The 16,271-nt window shown below is 36.0% G+C and overlaps 1 protein-coding gene and 1 pseudogene across 5 annotated transcripts in view; one reads left to right on the top strand and one right to left on the bottom strand.

The window, feature by feature from the left end:
- Positions 1 to 16,271, bottom strand: part of LYST (lysosomal trafficking regulator) — a 212,479-nt gene that overhangs the window by 68,907 nt on the left and 127,301 nt on the right. For all 5 annotated transcript variants that reach the window (XM_023216208.1, XM_023216210.3, XM_023216211.3 and 2 more), the window contains 4 exons: positions 15,951 to 16,103; positions 10,407 to 10,598; positions 8,620 to 8,798; positions 6,088 to 6,294 (listed from right to left, as the gene is read on the bottom strand). In XM_023216208.1, coding sequence (XP_023071976.1) covers positions 6,088 to 6,294; positions 8,620 to 8,798; positions 10,407 to 10,598; positions 15,951 to 16,103 — 731 coding nt within the window. The remainder of the gene's footprint in view (positions 1 to 6,087; positions 6,295 to 8,619; positions 8,799 to 10,406; positions 10,599 to 15,950; positions 16,104 to 16,271) is intronic.
- On the top strand, positions 1,995 to 2,995 carry LOC111545244 (annotated as a pseudogene).

Below are 16,271 nucleotides of genomic sequence, written 5' to 3'. Positions count from 1 at the left end.
AGCATTCAGTGACACTCTAAAATTATCTTGAAAAACTATCAGAAATGTTTTTATTCATTGTGAATATCTAAAGAAACACATGATTTTCTTAAACACTGAAGTTGTTTCTAATATCTCATTTTAATACCCTCTGATCACTTACAATTATCATTTCAGGGACTATAAAATTTGTCATTTTTTTGGAACAGATACCAAAAAAATCTTATTTTCGGCCCTTAAAAAACTGATTTAAGGAACTGAATCTGTTAAACATGAATCCTTAGAAAATAATAAAGTGCTAAAATATGTAAAATATTTCTTTTCAAAGAAGGTTCTAAGAAGGGAGAGTTCTGAGTGGACTACAGAAAGGGAGAAAGGTTTTGAAGAAGGTATACAGTGATCTGGGTCATGGCCAAATGAAAGGATAGAACAGGGAAATGGATAGACAAAGGAGAGAAAGGTGTTCTGTGCTGGTGGACAATATGAATAAAACAGCATGACAGTAAAAATAAACAGGATGTGAAGAGGTTGCAAGACACAAAGATATGACTGTCTTGAAAAGAAGAGGGTCAGCAGGCTGGAGTGTTAATCGGAATCAAGTTGCGATGGCAGAAAAGAAGTCTGAGGCTTAGAAAACCCAGGCAGATTCCAAATGAAATACAAATTAAATGTATGCAGCTGTGAAAAGGCATAAAGATCATTCTACCCTACTATGTAATAATGATCTCTAGGATATATTAAGTGAAGAAAGTAAGGTGCAGAAGAGTGTGTATACTTTGGTATCTTTCTTCGTGTTATGAAGTAGGGGAGAGAATATTTACATGTGTAAATACATGTATACATAGATTTGCCTGTATCTTCAACAGAAAAAAAAGTCAGTTACCTACACAGAGTGGGAAAGAATATGAGGAGAAGAAAGGGATAAAAGCTAGAATCTCTCTGAATGTGCTGTTTTACGTTGCTTTTAGAAGCATGTAGACATTTCACATGATTAAAAACAAAATTAAGCAAACAAAACCCCAAAGGAATCCCAAAAAACTATAAAACAAACTGGAAAAAAAAAAGCCTACCTACCTACCTACCTAATTGGTTGAAGTTGGCAGCCTGACCAAATAAAGTAAACTATTTAAGTGCTTTTATAATACAGTATTTTCACTGTATATAACCATAACAGTATGCTAAGAACAAAAAGAACCACAAAGACATCTTGAACTGCACTCAGCAGGATTGTTATTTGTGAACATGTTGGTCATCTTATTTTGAAAATGTTATATATGTAGAAAGACAAAGCAAATAAGTGATTATGTTAATGTCAGGAACCAAGATATCAACATTAATAAGAAATACAAATAAAAAAAATCCAAGAAAAAGTGAAAGCGTCAGTATAAACTCATGACTTCTTTGTCTTTCTAAAAAAAATACATATTTCCTAGCTTTGTCCACTAAAAAGCCTGAGAAGAAACAACAACTCAGTAGAAATAAACATACCTAGTCCTTAGATTTGTAGTCTCTAAATGCTATCATCTCCTTAAAAGGAAATAAGGGCTTCTTGGGAAGGAAGTTGGGTTCTAGGTTTGGGGAAGCAATTGTATAAGGTGGGCCTGGGACATTCTTCTGTGCCAGAAAACAAGGAAGTTTAATCTTATTAACTTGTTAAAATGAAAAAGGCCATGTCAACCCAACAACTTGAATCTACAGTGGTGTTAATTTTAATATCAAATCAAATAATGATTGCAATAGACTAAAACACATAACATTTATTTTAAAATACCTGAGTTCCTAATGATACTCCAAAAATAAAAACAAATACAAAAATTAGAGGCCACTAGGGGCATGAACTCATCATTCTAAAAATTAATAAACAGGGAAGGAAACAGAATTTATCCTGACTTTCCTTGACTGACTGTACTTAAAGGCAGCCAAGGTGCTGGAGCCGCCGCCCAAGAGTCAGGATCTCACTGCCACGTGCCCGGACACCTGCCGGACACGCATTCCCGATTCTTTTTGTTTCCAAGTCCAGTATGGAAACTCTTGAGGATCAGCCAATTCATAATCTTCTAAAGGAAGAACAGATTCCCCAGAATAAGATTACCGTTGTTGGGGTTGGTGCTGTTGGCATGGCTTTTGCCATCAGTATCTTAATGAAGGACTTGGCAGGTGTACTTGCTCTTGTTGATGTCATAGAAGAAAAATTGAAGGCCGAGATGATGGATCTCCATCATGACAGCCTTTTCCTTAGAACATCAAAAGTTGTCTCTGGCAAAGACTGTATGTAACAGCAAACTCCAAGTTGGTCATTATCACAGCTGAGGCACGTCAGCAAGAGGGAGAAAGCCGTCTTAATTTGGTCCAGTGTAATGTGAACTTCTTTAAATTCATCATTCCTGATGCTGTAAAATACAGCCCGAACTGCAAGTTGCTTATTGTTTCAAATCCAGTGGATATCTTTGACCTATTGTGGCTCGGAAGATAAGTGGCTTTCCCAAAAACCGTGTTATTGGAAGTGGCTGCAATCTGGGCTCAGCCCAATTCCGTTACCCAATGGGGGAAAGGCTGGGAGTTCACCCAAAGGCTGTCATGGGTAGGGTCCTTGGGGAACATGGAGATTCTAGTGTGCCTGTATGGAGCGGAGTGAATGTTACTGGTGTCTCCCTCAAGACTCTGCACCCAGATTTAGGGACTGATATAGATAAGGAACAGTGGAAAGAGGTTCACAAGCAGGTGGCTAAGAGTGCTTACGAGGTGATCAAACTCAAAGGCTACCCATCGTGGGCCACTGGACTCTCTGTGGCAGATTCGGCAGACAGTATAATGAAGAATCTTGGGTGGGTGCACCCAATTTCCACCATGATTAAGGATCTCTATGGAATAAAGGATGATGTCTTCCTTAGTGTTCCTTGCATCTTGGGACAGAACGGAATCTCAGACCCTGTGCAGGTGACTCTGACTCCTAAGGGGCTGTTTGAAGAAGAGTGCAGTTCCACTTTGGGGGAGACAAAAAGAGCTGCAATTTTAATCCTTTGGGTATATACCCAGTAGTGGGATGGCTGGGTCATATGATACATCTAGTTCTAGATCCTTGAGGAATTGCCATACTGTTTTCCATAATGGTTGAACTAGTTTACAATCCCACCAACAGTGTAAAAGTGTTCCACGAGTTGACGGGTGCAGCACACCAACATGGCACATGTATACATATGTAACAAACCTGCACGTTATGCACATGTACCCTAGAACTTAAACTATAATAATAATAAAAAAAAAGAGCTGCAATTTTAAAGTCTTCTGATGGCATACCATTTCACTGTCTAGGCTACAACAGGATTTTAGTTGGAGGTTGTGCATATTGTCCTTTTTATCTGATCTGTGATTAAAGCAGTAATGTTAAGACAGACTGGGAAAAACGTCAGTTCCTAAAGTTAGAAATAGGAATGGTTTGTAAAATCCTACAGCTATATTCTGTAGGTACTATACCCTGTGGGTAGCTATATCCTATAGTACCATCCTGTAGGCTGGATGGTACTAATCTTGTGTAGTCCTAAACTGGTTGGTGTGAAATAGTTCTGCCACCTCTGAGCCACCACTGCCAATGCTGCACATGCTGCAGTTGCCCCTTGAGCCAGATGGATGTTTACCGTGTGTTATATAAATAACTTCCTGGCTCCTTCACTGAACATGCCTGGTCCAACATTTTTTCCCAATCAGTCACATCCTGGATCCAGTGTATAAATCCAACATTGCATGTATGGTGCATAATTGTTCCAAAGAATCTTATTTTGTGAACTATATATATATCAGTAGTGTACATTATCATATTACGTAAAGAGATCTACATATAAACAATGAAACCAACTATCCAAGTGTCATACTAACTAAAACCCACAATAAATCTCATACAGTGAAAAAAAAAGAGAAAAAAAAGGCAGCCAAATAGTTGACAAGGGAAAGTTCTTCCCTATAGAAAAGTCAGAGCTTATAGATGTTGATGGAATGAGAGGCTTAGAGATATCACTATTTTGTAACTCTTTAATGAAAAAGTGGATCTTGGCAATTATCATCAGTGGTTGCTAAAACTATTAGGTTAAAGACAATATCCTCAGTCTTCGTGGGTGAATAAACAACTGGCCTTGGTGAAGAAATGGATTGACTGAGAGAAGAAAAAGTCAATGACAACAACAGTTAAAAATTTCAAGCTGAAATTCAATAATGATTGACAGACATGAAGTAGTGGGAAGACATCCCAGACATGAAGCAGTGGGGAAGGGAAGATGGTATGAGAAAAAGGGGACTGTTAACACCGCAGTTGAATTTTGATAGATAGCAACTTTGCTGAGTATAAAGGAAAGAAAAAAACACCATTTCAAATTCTCCACAGAAGGAAAATACAGGCTAAATATGTTTCTGTCTTGGGAAAAGGAAGACAGTGCCCTCAGTGTACTTGAAAGTGTGTTAATACTGAAAAAATCACCTAAAAGTATCCCTTTCAATAGTTTTGACTCCTAATATGATATGAGTTTTCCATGTATTAAAGGGGATACCTATCCTTTTTAATATACCCTCTCTCATGTCTATTGAGGTATAACTTACATATAATAAAGCATACATATATTAAGTGTTTCTATGAGTTTTGACAATTGCATACATCCGTTTAACCACTACTCAAAATAAGATCTTATTTTTATCACCCCAGAAAGTTCCCTTAAACCTCTTTCCAGTCAATTCCCTTTCTCACCATCCCCCTTCCACAGAGACAACTACTGTCCTGAATTCTATCGTCATATCTTGGTTTTGCTTGTTCTTTCAGATGAACAGAATCACAGATTGTACTCCTTTGTGTTTGGCTGTCCCTTTCCCTGCTCAATGTTTCTGAGATTCATCCATAATGGTAGGTGTATCAGTAGTGTGTTCCTTTTTAGAGCTGTATAATAGTCTATACAGTGCTGTAGAATAGTCTATATAGATTTCTCTCTACAGGTATAAAGAAATCATAGTTTGTTTGTATGTTCTTCTGTTGGTGAGCATTTGAATATTTCTAGTTTTTGGTCATTATGAAAAAAGGCTGCCATGGATATTCTTAAACAAGTCTTTCAATGAACATACACTTTAATTTCTCTTTTAGGTAAATATCTAAAAATGGAGTAACATGGTCACAAGTTAAATATATGTTTAGGCCGGGCACGGTGGCTCAAGCCTGTAATCCCAGCACTTTGGGAGGCCAAGATGGGCGGATCACGAGGTCAGGAGATCGAGACCATCCTGGCTAACTCGGTGAAACCCTGTCTCTACTAAAAAATACAAAAAACTAGCTGGGCGAGGTGGCGGGCACCTGTAGTCCCAGCTACTTGGGAGGCTGAGGCAGGAGAATGGTGTAAACCTGTGAGGCCGAGCTTGCAGTGAGCTGAGATCCGGCCACTGCAGCCTGGGTGACAGATCGAGACTGTCTCAAAAAAAAAAAATATATATATATATATATATATATGTTTATATATATATAAAATATATAATATTTATATATAATATAAACATATATATATAATATGTTTAATTGTATAAGAAACTGTTAAACAGCCCTCCAATATGGTTTAATGTACCTTTTAAACTTTCCAACTACCACTCTTGAAGTGATAAACTTTATACACTCTGAAATTCTTTTAGGTATTTTGGGTTTGATAATTCCAAATGATTAATAATTTTTTCTATTTTAACTGACCACACATATTTTTGAGATATGTTATGTTATATGTATTGTTGTTTGAGCTATTCAATATAGATGTTTCACAGGTAATATAATGCCTTTTAAAAAGCCTCCAAACAATCCTTAAAGAAAACACTTCAAGATATGTTAACACATTACAAAGTATCTGACAGAAACTCTGAAACAGAACTTCTTAATTTAGGCACTAGAAAAAAGATTGGGAAATAAACACAGAGGTTAAATTGAGCCTGTGTAAAAGCACCTAAGGAAAGGCCTTAGGTTAAATTTGCTTGGTAAGAAAATTATATTTATAAATTAGGCATGAAAATTCAATTTAATTTCAGTTCTTGTTTTATTCAGACTTTATATTTCACCAAAAGTTGTACTTATCTTATCAAAGCTGAGATACTTACTTGCAGGGATGGGCTGAGACAGTCTCGTAGTATTTCCTGATGATTTGGTTCATGAAGTATTTCAAAAATTTGCTTTCTTTCTTGTGCAGTGTGGGCTGGTGACAAAATATGCACTAGTAGTCTCCCAAGCTGCATTCGGAAGGTCTCCTTACAAGACCACAGAATTTTAGTCCATTGCTGCTTGGAACCACTGGCTTTACTTGAACTCTAAAATCAATCAAGATAGGAATGAATTAGGATCAGACTGCTTAAGCAATACCATGCTAGCCTCAACACAGCCCTAAAGAAGATTATAGAACATGTTTTATTCCAGATTGGTTTTCATAGTCAAAATTAGAAAGACATATACATATCCATACACACAGGAGTTTAAAAGAGATGGGCATACACCGTTCATAGCAGCATCACTCAAAATAGCCAAAAGGTGGAAACAGTCTGAACGTCCATCAGTGGATGAACAGATAAACAAAATGTGGTATATACATACAATGGAATATTATTCATCCTTAAAAAGGAAGGAAATTCTGACACATGCTACAACATGGATGACCCTTGAGGACAGAATGCTAAATAAAATAAGCCATATACAAAAGGACAAATATTATATGCTTCTCTTTATGTGAGATATCTAGAACAGTCAAACTCACAGAGACAGAAAGTAGAATAGTGATTACTGGGTAATGGGGGAAGGGGTGGTAAAAGTTATTATTTATTGGGTACGGAGTTTCATTTGGGATAATTAAAAGTTCCGGCCAGGTGTGGTGGCTCACACCTGTAATCCCAGCACTCTGGGAGGCCGAGGCAGGTGGATCACCTGAGGTCAGGAATTCGAGACCAGCCTGGCCAACATGGTGAAACCCTGTCTCTACTAAAAATACAAAAATTAGCTGGGTGTGGTGGCGGGTGCCTGTAATCCCAGCTACTTGGGAGGTTGAGATAGGAGAATCGCTTGAACCTGGGAGGTGGAGGTTGCAGTGAGCCGAGATTGGGCCAGTGCACTCCAGCTGGGGATGCAGACTGAGACTCCATCTCAGAAAAAAAAAAAAAGTTCCTAGAGATGGATGGTGGCAATGGCTGCACAATAATATGAATATACTTAGTGCCACTGAATTGCATCCTTAAAAATGGTTAAAATGGTAACTTTTATGTTAGGTATACCTTACCACAGTTTAAAAGAAGAGATGGATAAAGAAGCTAAAGTCCTAAACCATGAAAAAATTACCAAAGGCTCAAAAATTATAAATTAAAAAAAAACTATCAAAGCACAATGATAAATAAGCCTACACTGATTTTGCAATAAAAAAGAGAAAGGATTCATAATAAAGACTTGAATTGTGCTACATTATTGAGTATAATAGTCACAAATTAAGCACTGCATATAGCAGTACCCCCTTACCTGTGGTTTTGCTTTCCACAGTCAACCATGGTCTGAAAATAGTTAAGTACTGTACAATAAGATATTTACTCATTGTAAAAAGAGACTACATTTATATAACTTTTATTGAAGTATATTGTTACAACTGTTCTATTATTATTGTTAATCTCTTACTGTGCCTAATTCATAAATTAGACTTTATCATAGCTACGTATGCATGTGAAAAAACATAGTATTTATAGGTTTCAGCACCATCTGTGGTTTCAGGAATTCACCGGGGTCCTGGAATGTACCCCCTGAAGATAAGGGGAAACTACTCTACGGGTTTACCATAGAGTATTCCCTAACAGTTAACCAATTGTTTTAACAACGGTCCCACTAAGCCTAGCCAAATGCTGATCAAATCACCTGTACATGGTTTAAAACTGGAAGCAGTATATTCAGAATTCATTCTGAGTTTTAGAAACAGCTCCTCTCTAATTACGTCTAGTCCTAAGGACCCTGTGAGCGAATCTGCACTTGGTTTTGCTGTTCAGAGCTAAAACACCAAAATCTAGTTTAGATTTAGAGATTGGCATGTCATGATTTATGAGTTCTGCTAGAATTAGATTGGCTTTTGCTATCTATGTAGTAAACTGACAGACTTGTTCCATTGTGTCAACTGTAAGTGACCCATAGAAACCCAAGTGAGATGACGATAAATGAACCGTGACACTTATCAGTATTCTCTATGTAATTTTAAAGGTGTTAGATACACTTAGGCCAAGATCTAAAATTCATAATAATTCAGAAAACTGAGAGTAAGGGGCTATAAACACAGTCCTTTAAAAACAAACAATTAATGTAAACTCTCATAGTAGTCATCAATGACGACGATCTACTCTTTTCTGATGCTGATCTTACTAAACTACAACACTAGAAAATAACTTCTAGGGTTACAGGCTTAAAAAGCAATGTTGTGTGAGTGGAGTCATTTTGGAAAGGGTGAATTAGCAATATATATTATTCTCTAATTAAAAATTCAAATTGTCCGAGTTTTAAAAAGCTCTCTGAAAGGGCACAAAGAAGTATGATTTTGAAAACGTATAATATAGTCAACATAAAACCTATATTTCCTTTGTGTGAATGAACATTTCACATGTAATTAATTTACTTACAATAGATACTTTGAATCCTTCTACCAGATATGTAAAAATTTCTTTCTGAAATGGATTGAAAACAGAAGACTGTTCATGATGAACATTTTCCTCAGAAATTTCAGTCTGGAAAACTGAGGTCTTGCTTTGAGTTACATTTTCTGGAGTTCTCAAAATGTCAATAATGTCTGAATTAAACTCTTTGAATTGAAAAAAAGAATACAAGGTTAGTCATATCACTGCTATCTAGCCATTATAAACAGTAATAATACTGGTAAAAATATTGTATTTAATTACTAATTCAGTTATCACAATTTAAATGTTTATCAGGTGTATTGGATGTAGTAGATACACTGTAGTACAAAGCGAATTCATGTAAAATAACAGAAATTTCAAAATGCATGTCATACAATTCCAAATTAAATATTTATTGGCTAATGAAGGTAAGTTAAACTGCAAAATGATTCAAACCATGAGATTATTATACAAATCGAACATAAAGACCACGTCATATTTACTTGAGTGGATCTACAGAGCTGTTTCTCTGCATGTGCTATCCATCTACATGCTGTATATGTAATAATCATGGTTCAATTTCAAAGTTTAGTCTGGGAGTCTGTTGCACAGAATGTACATTAGAAAAGTTAAAAAAAAAAAAAAAAAAAAAAAAAGCTGGGGACAATGGCTCACGCCTGCAATCCCAGCACTGTGGGAGGTGAAGGCAGACAGATCACCTGAGTCAAGGAGTTTGAGATCAGCCTGGGCAACATGGTGGAACCCCATCTCTACAAAAAAATACAAAAATTAGCCGGGCATGGGGTACACACCTGAAGTCCCAGCTACTTAGGAGGCTGAGATGGGAGGATTGCTTGAGCCCAGGAGGTAGAGGTTGCAGTGAGCTGAGATCATACCACTGCAATCTAGCCTCAGTGACAGTGAGAACCCATCTCAAGAAAAAAGAAAAAAAAAAAAAAAGAGAGAGAGAAAGAAAAGTAAAACAAGCTAAAAAACGAAAAAAAAACTTGAGTTTATCATGTTTTTCTAGTGATTAACAATTACTGTTTTGTTTTTCCTCTCTTCCTGGGGTTACCTGAACATTTTTTTAGAATTCCATTTTGACTTATCTATAGCGTTTTTTAAAAAACAATTTTCAGCTTTATTGTAATATAATTGACAAACAGAAATTGTATATAATTAAGATGTTTTGATATATGAATACATTGTCAAATAATCACCATAATGAAGCTAGCTAACATATCTATCACCTCACATAGTTACCATTTTTTTGGGTGTGTGGTGAGAACATTATTTATAGTGTTTTGGAGTGTATTTCTTTGAATAGCTTTTTTTAGTGGCTGCTCTAAGTATTACAATTTAAGTATGTACATATATATTCATTAGCCAATATGGAAATGAAATTAAAACCACAATGAGATATCACTAAATATCTGTCAGAATGGCAGTTCTGCAAGATTCATTGAGGGAAACTGGGTAAAGGGTATACAGGGTCTCTCTCTGTATTATTTCTTAACTGCATGTGCATCTACAACAATCTCAAAAGATCATACTGGAAGTGCCATATGGTTTTAAATTGGTCAATCTGGGCTGGCACTGAACACATTGAAAGTGGACTTTTATTTAAGACTTATCAGTTCCAAATAAGAAACTCTTAATAATATAGATGCTAAGAACTGAAAAATAATGTTGCTTAAAAATCTGAAAACTAACCAGTTTCCTCTTAGATTACTTCTTCTTCATTTTAAAAGCTGAGGAAAAACAAACTAAACAAACTAATCCTATAGTCTTACCTTGATAAATAATCCTGTTGACTGCTAAAACGGTGAGCCTCTGTAGTCTCTGTGCAAGTTCCGTTTCAGTCGCCTGGCTAGGGTTCTCCTGGCTCATTCTCCGTTGCATCATCACATGAAGCTCATCATTTGCCACTGAACGCATTTTCATCAGAAGCGATTCAGTTTGAGCAAGGGGAAATTTTCGAGGACCTTCAAAAGTATATAAATTAAAACATCAAATGCCAGTATTAATAAGGATCAAGGAAACTATTTTTGCTGAAACTTTTTGGTTACCAGACCATGAAAACAACCTTATTTACTACAAAGTCAATTTATACAAAGGAGAGAGTGATTAAGAGAAAATGATGTTTCTCCCTCTTTCAAGAAGTGCAACAGTACTTTTGGTTTCAAAGTCCTAAATAACAATGTTGAAGCTAGTGACATAGCTTAGTAAAACAGATGTCATTTGGCAAAGTTCAAGTTAAAAAGTATTAAATGGGCTTAACTAGTTTAGAACATTTTGACAAAATAGTTTCAAATACTGTTTCACTTCTTTGCATTCTAAAATCAAGTTTTAATGCACATCATTTTTTAGTAAGAATATTACTATTTCTGGATAATTACTGTTGTTGAATTTCATAAAGTAGTTTTAAAAATTGTATATAGTGACAAAGTAGAAATCAGTCAATTAAAGTGAAGAGATCAGAAAGGTGAATATAATTACAGTGATTTGTTATTAAAATGACAAATTAAAATTCCATGCATCATTTGGATTCAATGCTACAAAGGCATTTCCTGAGAAAGGTTTCCTCAGACTGAACACAGAGAAGTGGCATTCCTGCCCCATTACTGCACCTGCTCCAGGAGGTACAACACAGGTAGTGCATCCAGGAGAAAACTGGGGGGATGAGTCTTGATTTAATGAACTGAAGGAGAAGGGCATTGGAAGTTGACCATAGGAACCAAAATGATGTCTTGGTAGATGAGGAATAATGGAACCCTTCATTGGAATTGAACCTTTGTTTTAAATTATGAAAACATATCAATTTCTATAAACAACCTCTATAAAAATTACATATGACTAAACTATAACAGGTTTTAATGACTTATCCTGTAAGATATTTAAATATTTTAATACTATTTTAGATTGCTTACTATTTTGGGTAATTAGTATTCTTAATCAGTTAATATATTTTGGTAGATAGTCACTTTTGAGGCAAAAAAAAAAAATACAAAAATTCATATCCTGTATATATTTAAGAGTTATACTGTCAAACAGTATACTGAGTTTAAGCAGATTCTTCCTAATGTCGACATCTGACAGCTTTCATGCTGTATGTGCAGCTGATGATTGTAATTCAGAGGTATGACAATACACTGAGTAAGGAAATGTTAAGTAAGTCTTTTTTAGTACTATGTATTAATACTAGAAAAAGTGGGAGGGTATTTCAGCACTCCTGCTGTGAAGCCACACAGAGCTAGTGTGGCCTTAAGCACATTTCTTTCTAAACCTCAGTTTTCTCATACATAAGATGTAGATTAGAAAGAAAACAGAGCTTACTTCACAGGCAGATATTTATCACTATCTGGCACTGTATTAAGTATATTTGTTTATATGCTTATTCATCATTTCCCCCAGTACAAGTCCCACGAAGACAGGTAAAATAGTAACTGGTACATGGTTGGTACTCAAGAAATATTTGATGTTTGATGGCTGAATAAACGGATAAAGAAAGAGTCGTTTTGTTGATAAAATAAAATAATGAATGTAAAATGTAATGCCTGTCTAATTCTCACAAATAATAAAATACTTTTAATGGTTAATATTATTATTGGTTGAAATATAAAGTTCATTTTTATGTGAATTACTAATATAACTGTGTGTGTGTGTGTGAGTGTATGACAATTTAAATATATGTCTAGCATTCTAAATATCCTAATGCTGACTACTTCTACCTTCATGCATTAAGGGTGATGTGTAAAGTTTTTCATATTAATAAGCGGACAAGTAAAAAAATACATTTAAAAGTGCATATTGCTACCTTATTTATACTAGCAAAAACCAAGCAAAAAAGCCTTTGCTTATCTATAAAAGTTACAGATTATCCACATCAAAATAATAGATTATTTTGCAATCATTAAAAATAAAAGAATATTTATGTTTCTTAACATGGAAAAATATCTATAATAAATGACTAGAAATAGAAATCAATTTATAAACAGTAGGTAGAGCATGATACCATTTAGGTAGAATTACATATAAAGGTATGTACAGATATAGATATCTAGACCAAAAACAGATATAGAGGCTAAGGAATCAGAGCTTTGCTCACTGGGGTGGCAGGAACTCAGAGTTGCTAAGCACAAGAATGGTAAATCTGAGGTTGTAAGAAGATTAATCTGACAATAAAATAGTGTCTAACTCCGTTAGCAACGCAAGAACTTAAGGTCTAGGTGTAATGAGAGTACTGCTGAAGAAACTTTGGTCCCAAATCATGGATATCCTGGGGTTCAAGGTTTGAGTAAATGTGTCTATTATCAGAGTCTGGTGTGTGGCCACAATGGAAGCTGCAGCTGCTGGCAATTCCCACAAATTCTGTTGAAGGAGGAGAGGGTGGCAGTGGGGTTGGAGGTGTCACTCATCTCAGTAGTTTTCAACAAATGCTAAATGAATCTATTTAGGAATCCCCCCCACCACACCTAAACATTTATCAGTAAAGAAAACAGCTTAAGTCTTTGAAGGAACAATTCATTACTTAATTGATAGACATGACAGAAATAGAAATCCCTATGTCACTTTAGTATCATGGACAAATGGCCTTCAATTAGTTTTTGCAACCACACTGCTCAGAAACAGAAGAGCCTCAGTATTCTGCAGTTTTTGTACCTGTAGCATACAAAGCCAATATACTTTCAATGATACTTTTAAGTAATAGTGAAGAAACAAAAAGCACAATCTTCCCCAAGCATATGTGTAGAAAAACAACTTAGAAACAATGACAAAAGCAACAACCGAACACATATAAAGTAGTATTTTGCAAACTAGATTCACAAAGATAGAATTTAAATAAGGGCAGTATTTAAAACAGGGAGGATTCCTGAGAGAGACTTCAGAGAGAGAGAGATGGTTCCTAAGAGATATGACAGACCTGGAATGGGTAGATGTGGTGTAGGACACAAAGGGGTGAGTATAGGGGTGCATGTGCCAGCAGTCCCTAGTTCTAGGATGCAGTGGGTCTTAAGATGAAGAAGCTGGACTGGATGACTTTTAAGGTCTTTTATTAAGCTAAAAACTTGTAGGATTCTGTAAGTCTCCTACAGCTCACAGCAATCACATTTATTTAGAGCAAAAAAGACAAGGCCAAGTATAAGAAGAAGCTACAGAAGTCAGAAAAAAGGAGAGCCATCTAGTGAAAAGACTAAAAGTTCATTATCTGTTTTAAAATGACTCAAACTAAAAAAAAAAAAAAAAATTATAACAAACTTGAAGCTATGTAGGGCTCTAAGGCTCCAGGTGACAAAAATGCTAGTATCTAAAGAGAGAGATTAAAGACTCCTAGAGAAATCATTGACCAAATGGGAAATAGCAAGAGGACTATTGCGTTAGCCCAGGCACAAGGTGATAATTAACTAAAACCAGAGATCTAGGGATGGAAGCAGAGGAGGAACAGATATGAAAATGAGAAGTACCAATACAAAAGAAACAGCAGGGGTAGCAAAGGTATACTTTCTGACATCAATAGAGGGCGAATTCCATCTAAGCAGTCACTGACTATATAAGGAGTCCTGCAAAGGAAAGGTGTCCAGCAATCATGTTTTGGCATGCAGGAAGCTGAGCATTAATTCTAGAACTGATAAAGAATTTTTCTACTATTTCTACTCAGGGCAAAAGAGATGTACAACTGGCAGGGCAGCTCAAGAAGAGAGTGCATTCAGATATTAAATAAGGAAGAATGTAGAAGGGCAGTAGGTTTAGTTACATAGATGTAGAAGTTTTATTTATATAAGTTTGATTTAGCATAATTTAAACATACTACTGCAAAACAATGTGTACTTAGTAGCTTTTCTTTACAAGTGAGTTTTTCACATGGTTTAAAATTTTTGCATAGCATTGAACACAGAGTAGCTTAACATAGGTGAAAGAAAGATTTGAACTTAAGTGAATTTGAGGCTGGGCGCGGTGGCTCAAGCCTGTAATCCCAGCACTTTGGGAGGCCGAGACGGGCGGATCACGAGGTCAGGAGATCGAGACCATCCTGGCTAACACGGTGAAACCCCGTCTCTACTAAAAAATACAAAAAACTAGCTGGGCGAGGTGGCGGGCGCCTGTAGTCCCAGCTACTCGGGAGGCTGGGGCAGGAGAATGGCGTAAACCCGGGAGGCGGAGCTTGCAGTGAGCTGAGATCCAGCCACTGCACTCCAGTCTGGGCGACAGAGCGAGACTCCCTCTCAAAAAAAAAAAAAAAAAAAAAAAAGAATTGGTTAAGTGAATTTGAGACAGTAAGACTGATTAAACTTCAAACAATTTACCAAATACTCTGTATGTGCACGTGCATATGTATATTTATCTACTATGTATATATACGTATGTGTGTATATCCTGTGTATGTGGTGTTCATGTTATCTTTCTGGGTTGTATTCAGATAAAGGTCACAGCAGATTTTGTAGAAAAAATAAGGAAGCCTAACAATATTAATGTTTATTATTTGATGACATCTACTAATGTATACCAAGCCCTGACATCATATGCATTTTAACCATGTGCAAGCCACCATCATATGCCCTGACTATGTAATAGCCTCCTACCTGGACTCCCCACTACCTCTCTTCTCTTCCTCTCCCCTAACCCACTTTCCACACAGAAGACACAGTGATCTTTATAAAACAGAAAGCTGTTTATAGTATGACACCTACTTAAAATCTTTGATGACTTCCCATGAGGATAAAATCTAAGCTCCTTAACAAGGCCTGCATGATTAAAAAATGACTTTGGCCCACACCATACTGTACAGCCTCTTCTGGTGTTCCAGTCTTATCAAGTGACACATTCTAGCTAAATGGCTTTATTTCTCTGAACAAGCTCAGCTTTTCCCTGCCTTGGAATTCACAAAAGCCATCCATTCTGCCTGTAATAACTCTTTTTCTGACTCTCCACCTTGCTAACTTCTTTCTCATCCTTTACATCTATATTGAAATCCCACTTTCTCAGAGACTTCCCTAACTCCTGATGTAGATTGCCCTGTTATAATCTCTATTCCTACCCTCTACATTTCCCTACTATTTTACAATCTCTGCAGGGGCAGAATCTGTGTCTGTTTTTTTTTCATCATTGTATCACCAATATTTTAGCACAATGCTCAGCACATGGTAGGCAGGTGCTCAAGAAATAACTGAATGAGAAAAGCACTAAAAGTAAGCAGTAGAATAGTTTCCTCCAGGAAAAAATCTTTCTTAAATTTTATGTAAAACAAGAAATATTTTAAAAATGTGAATGGCATAAGAACATAGGAAAGTCAAGCTAGCCTCAATTTATGGTTATTAAAATATGATTTCAATACTCGCCAGCAATGCTTTTCCGCTTTTGAACTATTGCATGATGGGGAGCAGAAGGTGACTGGAGTGAATCTGTGAGGTTTTCAGAGTCATGATTTGCGGTGGTCCTTATAAATTCCATAGCAGCCTGGAGAACTCTAAGCTGTAGTGCAACAGCCATATCTAAAAACAGAAGATACTAGAATGTTTTCAAGCTATGTGGTTATTAATTTTTTAATTGAACTGATTTTATGTATCATGACAATAATGTTTTGTTAGATATAAATTTTAAAATTTTGATCAGCATGGGCGTGATAGTCGTAGACATTTTTAAATTCTTGTTAAAGCAAT

Source organism: Piliocolobus tephrosceles, chromosome 1 (assembly GCF_002776525.5).
Source record: "Piliocolobus tephrosceles isolate RC106 chromosome 1, ASM277652v3, whole genome shotgun sequence".
Classification (NCBI taxonomy): Eukaryota; Metazoa; Chordata; class Mammalia; order Primates; family Cercopithecidae; genus Piliocolobus; species Piliocolobus tephrosceles.
This window is presented reverse-complemented; position numbering and strand designations above follow the sequence as displayed.